Source organism: Capsicum annuum, chromosome 6, assembly GCF_002878395.1.
Source record: "Capsicum annuum cultivar UCD-10X-F1 chromosome 6, UCD10Xv1.1, whole genome shotgun sequence".
Classification (NCBI taxonomy): domain Eukaryota; kingdom Viridiplantae; phylum Streptophyta; class Magnoliopsida; order Solanales; family Solanaceae; genus Capsicum; species Capsicum annuum.
Window position 1 is genome coordinate 22,496,157 of NC_061116.1, and position 14,582 is coordinate 22,510,738.

Below are 14,582 nucleotides of genomic sequence, written 5' to 3' on the forward strand. Positions count from 1 at the left end.
TAATTTTGACAGTAAATCAAATATTTTATGTTGAAATATCATTTTGTTATTCTTATTTTTCTAATACATAAATAACTTATAATAAGGAGTAATATAGTAAAATCATCGTCCGAAAGACGAAAATTTAATTTAAAACATTAAGAGTTAATTTCGCATTTTATGTCTTTTTATTTTTCATTAAATATTATTTATTTTCTTAATACCTAGATGACTAATAATAATTAATTAAGAGCGATTGATTATGTTATTACTATAAAAATTAATATAATTTTATCATATCTAATAGTAATCATATATAATTCAACAAAATAGTATATTAATTAAATACGGGATGCTATGTTTGCATATGCAAAATATGATATTATTAAACATTATTGGATAGTGCATTATATTTAACTTTCAGAATATAAAATTTTACTATATATTTTTTTAATTTCTTTTTAACTTGATAAATATTGACCCAACACAAATTCTAAGAAAATATTCATTAGAAATTTATTTTATTAAATTAAATTTATTAATTTTTTACTTTAAAAATTTAAAGTTAAGTTTAAATATTAGAATTTCTATATAGGAAAAAAATAATTTTAAAATTTACTAAAATAAATAAATAAATAAAAATATTAATTTTCTATATAAAAGTCAATTAAAATAATAAAATTTATTTACTTTAAATATTTAGTTGCAATTAATTAAGATAATTTTTTATTTGTCATGATTTATGCTGCACCGATAAAATTTTGAGAGTTGAATACAACTTTTATTTATTTTTAAAAAAGTATTTTAACTTGTTAATTATTGTGATTTATAATAATTTTTACATAATTATCAAATAATATATTTACTCCTTGTTTCCCAATTTATGTGGCTTCGATACAATTTTCAGAGTCAACTAAAATTTTTATATATTTTAAAAATATTTTAAGTTGTTAATTATTATGAATTGCAGTACTTTTTTTAATCTCAATTTATGTAGCATTGCTAAAATAATGAGAGTCAATAAAATTTCTATATGTGGTAACAAATTATTATGATTTGTGGTAACAAATTAGTTTTGAACATGATAGCTAATTAAATAAATAATATTTTTTTACTTCCAATATGTAGTTATAGTTAATTAATATAAATTAATAGAATATAATAAATATTTAAATCATTATGATGAAATAATAGAATTATTATATATTGGGGCATGGTATGTAATTAAATGAGAGTAGAGCAATTTTTTTGGTAAGAGTCAATAAATTTTTTGTATGTCTTTTAAATATTTTAAGTTATTAATTATTGTGATTTGTGATAACAAATTAGTTTTGAATATGATAGATAATTAAATAAATAATTTTTTTTTACTTTCAATATATAGTTATAGTTAATTAATATAAATTAATAGAATATATTAAATATTTAAACCATTATGATGAAATAATAAAATTATTATATATTGAGGGGTGATATGTAATTAAGTAGAAAGTAGTTGGTTTTTTGGTAATTGCAAAAGGTGATCGAAACCACCTACCTCTTCCATATAATAGAAAGATATTGAAGCAAAAATATTTTAAAAAATAAAAATAACTTATTAGTTTTATCTAATTTTTGAAAATTTTAGAAATCTCATTTTATTACAAATTTATTTATCATTTTGAATTCAAAATTCCGTAACTCTGCAAATAAGGTTTGTTCTAGTGCATTCTTACAGCAATACAACGCACCCCGCCCCTTCTACCTTCTTCTCAAGGAAAAACCAATGGACAGAAAGTTCTTCGTCGGCGGCAACTGGAAATGCGTATGTCTTTTGCTTTTTTTTTTTTTTTTTTTTTTATCTCTTCTTTTTGTTCCTCTTTCCTCTTTGTCCTCTCTTTTTCTTTTTTTGTCCCCTAATAATCAGCTGCCTGCAGCACGATAATGAAATCATGCTTATTGACTAGTGGGTGCGTAAACCTAGGACTGAATTTTTCATTCGGAATTGAGATTCTTGCATTGATGACAAAAATTATTGTTTGTGTGTTCATTTGCTGCTAATATTGAAGATTGTCGTTTTAAATTATCTTCACTTCAGTTAATAACATATCCGGAGTCCAATGGCCAAGCCACAAATTTCACTAAAGGTTGTCAAAATTTTATTTATATAGCCTTATCAAAGGTGCGCCTAAGCCCTAAAGGGAGGCTCAAAACATATTGAGTGCTTCGCCTAAGGCATACTTTTCCTTGTCTTTATGAAGAGGCGACACTAAACAATTTATATTTCACTTTACTGTATTTGTTTTTCAATTTCTTTGTTCATATATTTGTCATTGATCTTTATAATTATTAATCTTAGACTAAACGTAAGTATTTGTATTTTTTCTCCCTTTGTGCCTTTTTTCATTGAAGCCCACGTTTTGATTTGTGCTTTGTGCTTTAAGCCCCAACAGACCTTAGAGCTTTTCTGCGCTTTTCGCTTTTGATAACAGTGCTTTTAAGATGTAATAGCATCGGAATTATTGTATCATGGTAGGAGAATTGCAGAAGTTGGAGATATTGAGAAGATTTGAAGTTCCTAGTCTGGATAGTGTCTTTGGTTGAAAGCCTATAAAACACTAATGAAAAGTTTCTATCGGTTACATATCCAATTTACATGGGACTTATTTGACTAAGTTTGAGATCAATAAATTTTGTTTAGCTATGTAATAAATTTCTTTAAATTAGTGGATTTCGTTGCTTCGATCCTTGAAGATGCCTTTCGGAACTCTTATATGCTAAGGTTGTATTTAAATGAAAAATTCAACTGTTGACTAGGTGGCTTCTAAAACTTCTACATGCTAAGCTTGTTTCTTGATAAAATACAGAGTTGAACCAAAAATCACTAGCAAAGTTTTATTCTTGGAGTGTTAAGGTGTTGAATGTTAACTTCTCCCGCCGTTTCAATTTTTGTCTGGTGTTTTGACTTGGAATGGAGTTTAAGAAAATAAAGAAAAACTTTTAAATCTTGTGGTCTTAAATTAAAAATATGTGGGATGTACCAAAATACCCTTTACTCATGTGGTCTTATACATGTCATGATGAAAATTATAATTAAGGAGTTGTCAAAAAAGGGAACATACATTCTTTCTAGAATGGACTAAAAATGAAAGTAATAAAATGAAAGTAAGACAAACAAATTGAAATGGAGAGAGTATTAAATATTGAAAGAGTAAGCTTGTGTAGTCTTGATGTTATTCGTAATACATAATGAGTAAATTTTCCTTTTTTGATGATTGGGGAGTAATTTGGAAATCCCCCATTTCCAGTGGCGCAAGGTTCCAAACTTACGGATAATGGACCTCTGCTCTATCCTTTTCCTTTTTTTGGACACCTGCCACCTCCCACCAGTAACAGATACCAGGTAACTTTGTCCACCAAGGCTATAGGACAAATGGGAGAATCAGCTAGTGTTTTCTGGCTCTGCTGGGATTCGGACTTGGGACTTCAGGTTCTCAACCCACTTTATTGACTACTAGGCCACGCCCTTAGGTGCTATATCCTTTTACTTTTTAAATACTAAGCTTTTTTTTTGTGGCGGGATTCAAACCTATGTGATTTCTATTTTATATTGGTCAAAGACTGAATATATTCTTTTTTCTTTGAATTTTTTAAGATATTGTATTCATTTTGATAACCTTCTTAGATAAACGACGACAAGAACGACAAACCTAGTGTAATCCCGCAGTGGGGTCAAGGGAGGGTATTGTGGATGCAACCTTAACCTACTTTGTGAAGGCAGAGAGACTGTTTTCAAGACCATCGACTCAAGTAAAGCAAAGCAGGTCAAACAAGAAGTATGTAAAGTAAAACAATGAGGGAAAAAAGATTAGCAACAACAAATAATTTATGTACTGAAGCAAAGAAAAACAACAGGTAATACTAAAATTGAAGAATAATATAGTAGGAGAGTAATACTAATAAAGCTGAAGGCAAACACGTTCGATGACCTTCTAACCTTATACTTTAATATTCAACCTCCATATCTTCCTATCTAGAGTCATGTTCTCGGTAAGTTGCAAGAGTGCCATGTCCTGCTTAATCAGCTCTCTCCTGGACTTCTTTGGTTTACCTCTATTTCTCCTTATATCCACTATAGCCAACTTCTAACACCTCCTCATCGAGACATCTTTGCATCTTCTCCTCACATACCCAAAATATCTCATCCTCGCCTCCCTTGTCTTGTCCACCACGGTAATAGCTTCATTCCTGGTCTCTCTCTCCTAATATGTCCACATATCTATCTCGACATCCTCATTTCCGCTACTTGCATTTTCTGGATGTGTGAATTGTAAGATATAGATTCTTTTATAATCTTCATCTACAATTCCTCGTAGTTAAATCCAGTTATGAGGAATAGCCTAGTGGAAAGGGCTCTCCACTATGAGGATAGGCGTTGGCTGATTGGGAGCACAAAGGGAAAATCCACTATTAGGCTACTTGGTAAGGAGTGGTTGGGCTTTACCATATCTTAAGAAAAGTAAAAAATGAATCCATTTAGTTAAATGGAAATATTTTGCATTATGTAGTTGTAATGTTTGGTAAAAGGTAAATCTTGAATAATAACAAAAAAAATCATAAGTAACAAAGCTGAATTAGACATGATTATGTTTTTAACGTTCAGTTATAGTCCACTGGAGATGTGTTTTAAATCTTCATATATGTCAAACATATTTCTATCTAAGTAGCTTTGACGTATGCACAATCATCAAGACAGACAATAACACTAAAATTGTGACAATGAAGTGCTATAACCTTAGTCTACCTAAAAAAAGGCGATCAATATTTTCAATGTTAGTGCTATAACCTTAGTCTACCTAAAAAAAGGCGATCAATATTTTCAATGTTACAGTCAATAATTGAGAGAGTATCAGAATTAGGTTAACTATAGAAAGTGCATGAAACACCTTACTAAAAATGTAGTGCAGTGTTACTATTCATATCATTTAGGTTTTAATAGAATAAATTTTAGTCAACCAATATACAGGGGTGGATCCATGATTTGAAGGTTGTGGGTGCTCATTTCTTTAGGTATAAAATTGCTAGCAATCACAGAGAACAAATGTATAGCTACTCGAACAATGTACACATCAATAAAAAAGTAAGTGATAAAACAACGATTAATATTACCATCACCAAAATATAACTTTTTATCACGTTACAATGGCCTACTAGTAATATTATCATTACAAAAAAAGATTTCTAGTCTTAAGTCATACCTGTGCTCGACGACTTTTCATATGTTGAAAATGATGAATAATAGCATCATTGCTTACAGTTGTGAATATCTTACGCTCTACATAGCAAACTAAACAATCATTCAAAAATTCATCACCAATACTATTACGAAGTTCATTTTTGATGTAGCTCATGGATGAGAAAGCCTGTTACTCAAGAGCAGTAGCAACGGAAAGAATGAGAATCAACTTGATAAGCAAATAAACAAGCGACCAAGTTTGATGCAAATCTGACTTAACCAACACTTTAGCAAGGTGACTAACTCCCTTTAAGTCGAAGAACCTCTTATCAGAACCATGAGCATAAACTATAAAATTATCAAGCTGACAATTGAGATCACAGAGCTTGATGCTGTCAAACTCATTCATATAACATTCAACCAACTTCATTATCCTGCTTTTATCAAAACTACCAAATGAATTGATCGGATTTAAACTAGCCATACCAACAAGTAGTCAGTACTTACAACATTGAAACGGTTATTAAGCTCTTGAAGATGCAAATCAATAACAACATAAAAAATTTCAACCCGCAAATGATGATTATAAGTAATATCAAGAGTTTTACGCTTTCGACTTTCCAGGAAAGTAGATAGCATTCTTCTCCGGGATCATTATATCATACTTACCATAAAATAAAGAGACATCATCCATTATTGATTCAAATTCACTGTCTCTCATATTTTGTAGTCTTTGTTTTGTAAGAGCAACCAATCCCATAGCATTGACAATATCTTGATCTATCATTTGTAAAGAGGAGCTCAACTCATTTGTCATCATTAGAACTTTCCACATCAAGTGCAACATAAAAACAAAGTCAAATTTCTTCATCTGTCTCATGAGGGTTTTAGCAAGAAGTCTATCGGTATAATTTGGACACTCATGTCCAACAAATTCAAGCACATGAATAACTGATGGAAATAGGACAATGAGGTTTATCCAAAGTTCTATAGTGAAAACCCGAGTATCACCTGGCCTCTGAAGTCCGCGTTCTTGATTTAATCCTCGCCGTGTATGCACTTCACCTGATATGAGCAACTCTAACTTTTTAGCCTGATGTTCTCGAAGCAAATCCTTGCGCTTAAAAGATGCTCCAACAATATTTAACACATTAGTAACCAAACAAAAAAAGTCATCTACATCTGAATTCTTCTTTGCAAGAGCTACAAGTGTTAACTGTAATTGGTGAGCAAAAAAATGAATGCAATATGCTGATGAAGTCTCATTCAAAATCGTCTTAAGACCATTTAGCTCTCCCTGCATGTTGCTAGCTCCATCATAACCTTGCCCACGTATTTGAGATGGACTTAATGAGTGATTTGACAGAAAAAAGTAGATTGCCTCCTTTAATGAATGAGCAGATGTATCACTAGCATGAACAATACTAACAAATCGCTCTATCACTTCACCTTCTTTGTTAACATATCTTAGAACAAGTGCCATTTGCTCCTTGTGTGATACATCCTTTGATTCATCAACTAGTATTCCAAAACAATCTCCATCCAAATCTTCAATAATAGCTTTGATTGTTTCTTTAGCACAAGAAACAAATATCTTTTTGAATACTTAGAGAACACATCATATCATTTTTTGGAGCAGTTTCTAAAATAATGCTTCCAACATCACGATCAATATCTCTATACCATTGCAAAAGTTCAAGAAAGATAACTCGATTTGAAGAAAATCGACTCTCATCATGTCCCCGAAATGATAACCCCAATCTCAAGAGAAATCTTGTCACATCAACTGAAGCACTCAAGCGTCGTCGACGTCTTCACTTTTTTCCTTCTTGGAATGCTTGTCAAAGGATGTGAGTGTTGATTGTGATTGATTCATCAAATCAAGCATTCTATTGAAACACTTAAGAGTGTGTTTGGTATGATGGAAAATGTTTTTCAATTTTCCCTTATTTGGTTGTAATGAAATGTTGGGAAAATATTTTCAACTCATTTTCCTCCATTTGATGGAAAATGACTTCCCTCATGGGTCAAGGGAAGTCATTTTCCAGAAAATGACAAATGAGACTTATGACCCCACCCCCATCCCTTTTCCCCACCCCAACAACACTCATATTCACATGACTAAAAAAAATTTACATTTCTCAAAAATTTACATTACTCGAAAATATTTTTCACTTTGCTTTGCTTCAATTTTTCACTGCTTGAAATAAAAAAAAAGTGAAACCCGAATTTTTTCCATTTCCAATGTTCGTTGAATGTATTGTTATTTTCATATTTATAGAGAAAGACTTACCTATGTTATTTTTGCTAATTGCATATTTCATCTTGTCATCGATGTAACTTGTTTCATGAGGTTGAATAAGCTTGTCGTTCCGTTATATCTCTATTGATTGTAGTATCTTGAGATTGTCCTGACAAAATGTTGAAAAGTGTCTCCTATATTTGCTAATTAATAGTTGCTTAAATTTAGTGATTGTAGTATTTTAGAATTCGATATTGATATTATTTATTATGGTTAAATTATTTCTTACAAATTGTTGGAGTTGTTAGAGGCACTGATATGCTAGTTAGCAATTAGTAGTATTTTCTAAAAAATATTTTTTCACTCACCAATCAAACACTAGAAAATATTTTTCTAAAAAATATTCTCTACTCACTAACCAAACACCATAAAATATTTTTCGAAAAATATGTTTCACTCACCAACCAAACATGAGAAAATAAGTAGAAAACATCTTATTTTTCAGGAAAACATCTTCCAAGAAGACATTTTCCATGGAAAATATTTTCCATCATACCAAACACCCCCTTTTGTGAATACTGTTTACATCTCCAACATGAGATCTAAATATGTCAATAGCCTTGTTCCAAGCTCTAAAGCCAGTCTTTGTAAAAGCAACATTACTCATATTTCCATGACTTTTACTTTTAAACAAATAGCAACACACAATATGCAACATCTTTTGTTATGTTGTACTCTAACCACTTACGTCCTTTAAACCAATTAGGACAAAACTGATGCATTTCATTTCCAAACTTAGTTTTAGGAAAACATGATCTGCAGGTTGGCAAGGCTTCTTTAGAATATAATATCTTCTAACATCATCACGTATATTAGGAAGATATTTTTCGATGGGCTTTCTAATTCCCGGATCAGCTTCAAGAGATTCTAAATCAACATTTGAAATAAATGTTTGGCTTGAAATTTCTGGAGCTACGGATGAACTGGCAGAAGGATGAGTAGAACTAGAACTTGGATTCCCCGTTTTCCCTCTCGTAACAAACTTATCCATTTCGAGCACAATCTGCATTTGTTCAAATTTTAATTTTCAAACTTATCCATGGAAATATGAGTGATGCTGCTTTTACAAAGACTGGCTTTAGAGCTTGGAACAAGGCTATTGAAAGATTTAGATCTCATGTTGGAGATGTAAACAATATTCACAATAAATCAATAGAATGCTTGATTTGATGAATCAATCACGATCAATACTCACATCCTTTGACAAGCATTCCAAGAAGGAAAAAAGTGAATCTCGACGTCGACGACGCTTGAGTGCTTCAGTTGATGTGACAAATTTATCTTGAGATTGGGGTTATCATTTCGGGGACACGAGGAGAGTCGATCTTCTTCAAATCGAGGCATCTTTCTTGAACTTTTGCAAGGGTATGGAGATATTCATCATGATGTTGGAAGCATTATTTTAGAAAATGCTCCTAAAAATAAAATGATGTGTTCTCTAAGTATTCAAAAAGATATTGTTGATTCTTGTGTTAAAGAAACAATCAAAACTATTATTGAAGATTTGGATGAAGATTATTTTGGAATACTAGTTGATGAATCAAAGGATGTATCACTCAAGGAGCAAATGACACTTGTTCTAAGATATGTTAACAGTGAAGGTGAAGTGATAAAGCAATTTGTTAGTATTGTTCATGCAAGTGATATATCTGCTCGTTCATTAAAGGAGGCAATCTACTCTTTTCTGTCAAATCACTCATTAAGTCCATCTCAAATACGTAGGCAAGGTTATGATGGGGCTAGCAACATGCAGGGAGAGCTAAATGGTCTTAAGACGATTTTGAACGAGACTTCATCAGCATATTGCATTCATTTTTTTGCTCACCAATTAAGTTCACACTTGTAGCTCTTTTTAAGAAGAATTCAGATGTAGATGGCCGTTTTCGTTTGGTTGCTAGTGTGTTAAAAATTGTTGGAGCATCTTTTCAGCGCAGAGATTTGCTTCGAGAACATCAGGCCGAAAAGTTAGGAGAGTTGCTCATATCAGGTGAAGTGCATACAAGGCGAGGATTAAATAAAAAACGCGTACTTCAGAGTCCAGGTGATACTCATTGGGGTTCTCACTATAGAACTTTAGATAACCTCATTGTCCTATTTCCATCAGTTATTCATGTGCTTGAATTTGTTGGACGTGGGTGTCCAAATTATGCTGATAGATTTCTTGCTAAAACCCTTGCGAGTGAGATGAAGAAATTTTACTTTTTTTTTGTGTTGCACTTGATGCAGAAAGTTTTAATGATGACAAATGAGTTGAGCTCCTCTTTTCAAAGGATGGATCAAGATATTGTCAAAGTTGTGGGATTGGTAGCTCTTACAAACTAAAGACTACAAAATATGAGAGAGTGAATTTGAATCATTAATGGATGATGCCTTTTTATTTTGTGGTAAGTATGATATAATGATCCTGAAGAAAAATGCTAGCTACTTTCCTGGAAAGTCGAAGCGTAAAGCTCTTGATGTTACTTATTCTCATCATTAGCGGGTTGAAATTTTTTACGTTGTTATTGATTTGCATCTTCAGGAGCTTAATAACCGTTTCAATGTTGTAAGTACTGACTTACTTCTTGGTATGGATAGTTTAAATCCGGTCAATTTATTTGGTAGTTTTGATAAAGGCAGGATAATGAAGTTGGCGGAATGTTATATGTATGAATTCGACAGCATTAAACTTCGTGATCTCAGTTGTCAGCTTGATAGTTTTATAGTTTATGTTTGAGGTTCTTCGACTTAAAGGGAGTTAGTGACCTTGCTAAAGTGTTGGTTAAGTCAGATTTGCATCAAATTTGGCCACTTTTTTATTTGCTTATCAAGTTGACTCTTCTTCTTGTTGCTGCTGCTTCTTTGGTGATGAATTTTTGAATGATTGTTTAGTTTGCTATGTAGAGCGTAAGATATTCACAACTATAAGAAATGATGCTATTATTCATCGTTTTCAACATATGAAAAGTCATCGAGCACAGTTATGACTTAAGAAAGTCTTTTTATGTAATGATAATATTCCCAGAAGCCTGTGCTTCTGGTGATGGACTAGGGTATAAAGAAGGATAAGAAGAGAAGGGGCGGGAGGGTCGACCTAGACTAAAGTAGGGTGGCTTGACGCCGGTGAATGCACTGGAGATAGGGGAGAAAGTGGCGGAAATAGGAGTGTGGGAGTGTAGGGGGGACGTGGATGGTATGTGGGATATGGCTGCTAGTTGCATCAAGGAGACTCCTAGAGAGGTGTTGGGTGTCTCGAGGGGTTGGGCTGGACAACATCGAAGGGACTGGTAGTGGAATGAAGAAGAAAGTGGAGACTAAGAAGGGGGCGTATGCTAAGTTGGTTGAGAGTAAGGATGAAGAAGAGAAACAGGTTAATAAGGAGGAGTACAAGTTAGCTAGGAAGGAGGCTAAGTTAGCAGTTACGGTAGTTAAGATGGCAGCGTCTGAGAGCTTGTATGCGGGATTGGAGGAGAAAAACAGGGAGAAGAGGTTGTATAGGCTCGCTAAGGCTAGGGAGAAAGGGTCGTGACCTCGATCAAGTGAAATGCATTAAGGGGGAGGATGGCAGAGTGATAGTGGTGGACGTTCACATTAAGAAGAGATGACAGTCGTATTTTTATACTCTTGAATGATGACAGACACATTGTGTTAGGGGAGCTGGAGCACTCAGAAGAGTGTCGTGATTTCAGTTTAGACGTTTTAAGGTGGAGGAAGTTAGAGAGGCTATTCGAGGATGCGAAAGGGGTAAGGCGACGTGGCCCGATGAGATCCCAGTGGATTTTTGGAAGTTTATTGATGGGGCTGGTTTGAGGTGTTTGACTGAATTGTTTAATGTTATTTTCAAGACTGCAAAAATGTCCGAAGCGTGGAGATGGAGTACTATGATTCGTTTATATAAGAAAAGGGTGACATCCAGAGTTGCAACAACTATAGGGGTATTAAGTTGTTGTGTCATTTGAGAGAGAGTGGTTGAGCGGAGGGTGAGGAGGATAGTGTCTATTTCGGAGAATCAGTTTGGATTTATGCCTGGTCGCTCGACAATTGAGGCAATTCACCTGGTGCGGAGATTGGTGTAGCAGTATAGGGAAAGGAAGAAGGGCTTACATATGGTGTTCATCGACTTGGAGAAGGCGTACGACAAAGTTCTTAGGGAGTTTCTTTGGAGATGCTAGGAGGTGAGTGGGGTCCTGGTGGCGTACATCAGATCGATTAAGGACATGTATGATGGATCAAAGACTCAGGTCAGGACAGCGGGAGGAGATTCAGAGCATTTTCTTGTCTTGACAGAGTTGCATTAGGGATCAACTCTTAGCCCTTTTTGTTTGCGTTGGTGATGGATGCGTATTCAAGGAGATGTGCCTTGGTGTATATTTTTTGCAGATGATGTTGTTTTGATTGATGAGGCATGAGGGGGTGTGAATGATAAATTGGAGGTTTGGAGACAAAACTCTTAAGTCCAAAGGGTTCAGGTTGAGTAGGAGCATGATTGAGTACATGGAATGCAAGTTTAATGGCTTGAGGCAAGAGAACAAGGTGGTAGTGAGGTTGGATTCCTAGGTTGTTTGTAAGAGGGATAATTTTAAGTATCTCGAGTCCATGATTCAGGGGAATGGGGAGATTGACGAAGATGTCTCCCACCGTATTGGGGCCGGATGGATGAAGTGGAGGCTCGCCTCGGGAGTGTTGTGTGATTAGAAGGTGCCGCTTAAGCTTAAAGGCAAATTCTACAGAGTGGTAGTCCGTCCGGCCATGCTGTATGGAGCGGAGTGTTGGCTGATCAAGAACTTCCACATTCAAAAATTGAAGGTGGGAGAAATGCGGATGTTGCGTTGGATATGTGGGCTTGGGTGATAAGGTTAGGAATGAGACTACCCGGGAGAAGGTGGGAGTGACTTCGGTGGAGGACAGGATCCAGGAAGTTAGGTTGAGATGGTTCGGGCATATGATGAGGAGGGGCACAGATGCCCCAGTTCGTAGGTGTGAAAGGCTAGCTTTAGATTGTTTCAGGCGGGGTAGGGGTAGGCTGAAGAAATACTTGAGAGAGGTGATTAGACGAGACATAGAGCAGTTACAGCTTACTGAGGACATGACCCTAGATTGGAAGGTCTGGAGGACACGAATTAGATTAGAAGACTAGTGCATGTGGTTGGATCGTAGCCAGTAGTTAGGAGAACTTTGGGGTAGTCGGGCTGGTAGTCGTAGGGCTATGTCCATAGGTTGGAGTTGCTAGTAGGAGGGTATGGGGGGTATTGCTTTGTGGGTGTCTTATTTTTGCTATTCCATCTTGTTTCATGCTTTATTACAAATTTGTTTACTATTCTTTGTCTTGAGCCGGGGGTCTATTGGAAAGAAATTTCTACTTCTTCGGAGTTAGTGGTTTGAACGGCGTACATTTTACCCTCCTCAGACCCCACTATGTGGGAAAACACTGGGTTTGTTGTTGTATAATATTACTAGTAGGCTATTGTGATTGAAAGTTATTTTTTGGTGATGATAATATTAATCTTGTTTTATCACTTTAATTGATGTGTACATTGTTCGAGTAGCTATACATTTGTTCTCTATGATTGCTAGCAATTTTATACTTAAAAAGTGAGCACCCACGACCTTGAAATCCTGGATCTACCCCAAAGCCAAATCACCCAACAACCTTTTTTGTCTATGGGTGCTTACCAATACATTATAACCAATTTTACTGTATTTTCGATATAAATGTACGAAATTTTTACCGGGGTCAATGGGTGCTTACGTGGGTCTGCCCCTGCCAATTTATCTTAAAAAAATTAAGTCGTCGACTTAGAGGAAGAAAAGTTAGGGATTGATGTCTGAAGAATGTCCAAATTGGTGAAGCAATTATTTAACTTAAATGAAGTTGAAAAGTACTTTTATCCCCCCAAAAAAGTTGAAATGAAGAAGTAGATACAACACTCTTTCGTATGCTTTAATTGGTATTGGATTCGAGTGACGATATACAAAACTTGAAGTTGGTGTTTGTGTTCTATAGATCTATCTAATCACATAAAATTGTAGGTGTTAAATTTAATCGATCACTTGATACAGTGTATGTGTGAGTTATTGTGGATAGAACTAATGAAGGTCTAAATGGATATCCATTTTATTATGTACCACGTCGAATCAATGCATGCTTGAGTGTGTATTAGATGGATTAGAGTTCTTTGACTTCTACATGTGTGATGCCCATGACTTTTTCCAAGGAATACTGGTGTGCTGATTCACAAAGACAATCTATGATTATTTAATTCAAGTTGTTACTTAGTGATTGTGGATATGGCCTCTTCCTTACGTTCTTTATTTTGAATATTGCTCTTTTGTTTAAATTGAAATACATATGCAGAATGGAACCGTGGAGGAAGTGAAAAAAATTGTGACCACATTGAGTGAAGCGGAAGTTCCATCTGAGGATGTTGTTGGTAAGTTTCTGACCCTAAGATGCCAAAAAATTTAGAGAAGGAAAGAGAAGAGTTTGGTTATGGAGACATTTTTATTTCTTATGAAGTTGTAATTCTAAATTGACATTGAAGTTCTCTCCCACCTCATTCATGCAAACTTAGAATGTTCTGATCAGGTTATCATATATGATTTAACTTCGGACCAATGTACTATTTGCCTTTCATTATTTTGCGACTTCTTCTTGTATTTCAATTTTTTTCCCTCTCTCTGTTTGCATTTGCTTTCGTGTTTGAAATTTATGTCTTATCATTTTCAATAAAGTGATTTATACCTAAATGAATTATGAGAAGTGATTTTTCTTTTACTTCTTATATTGCTTGTCTTGGTTGGAAGTTTACCCCCTAGTCTTTCTCGTTTTTTGGGTTTTTTGTAAGTCTTACGCTATTGCTTTATTTGGATTGCTTTTCTCACAGAGGTTGTGATTAGTCCTCCATTTGTATTTCTTCCCTTGGTCAAAACGTTATTGCGTCGTGATTTCTCCATTGCTGCACAAAACTGTTGGGTAAGGAAAGGAGGTGCATTTACTGGCGAGGTTAGGTATGCTCACTGGAAAGACATATGTTTTGATTTTCTTTTGCTATATTCAATAAAGTTGCAACTTGGAATTTACTGCTATATTCAATAAAGTTGCAACTT

General features: G+C 34.4%; 1 protein-coding gene across 1 annotated transcript in view; it reads left to right on the top strand.

Annotated features, from left to right (window-relative positions):
* The first annotated feature begins 1,552 nt into the window (after positions 1–1,552).
* The window catches only part of LOC107873504 (triosephosphate isomerase, cytosolic), a 22,152-nt gene continuing 9,122 nt past the window's right edge, over positions 1,553–14,582 (top strand). The window contains exons 1-3 of the mRNA XM_016720376.2: positions 1,553–1,783; positions 13,831–13,906; positions 14,360–14,483. Of these exons, the coding sequence (XP_016575862.1) occupies positions 1,745–1,783; positions 13,831–13,906; positions 14,360–14,483 (239 nt within the window). The 5' untranslated portion in view covers positions 1,553–1,744. The remainder of the gene's footprint in view (positions 1,784–13,830; positions 13,907–14,359; positions 14,484–14,582) is intronic.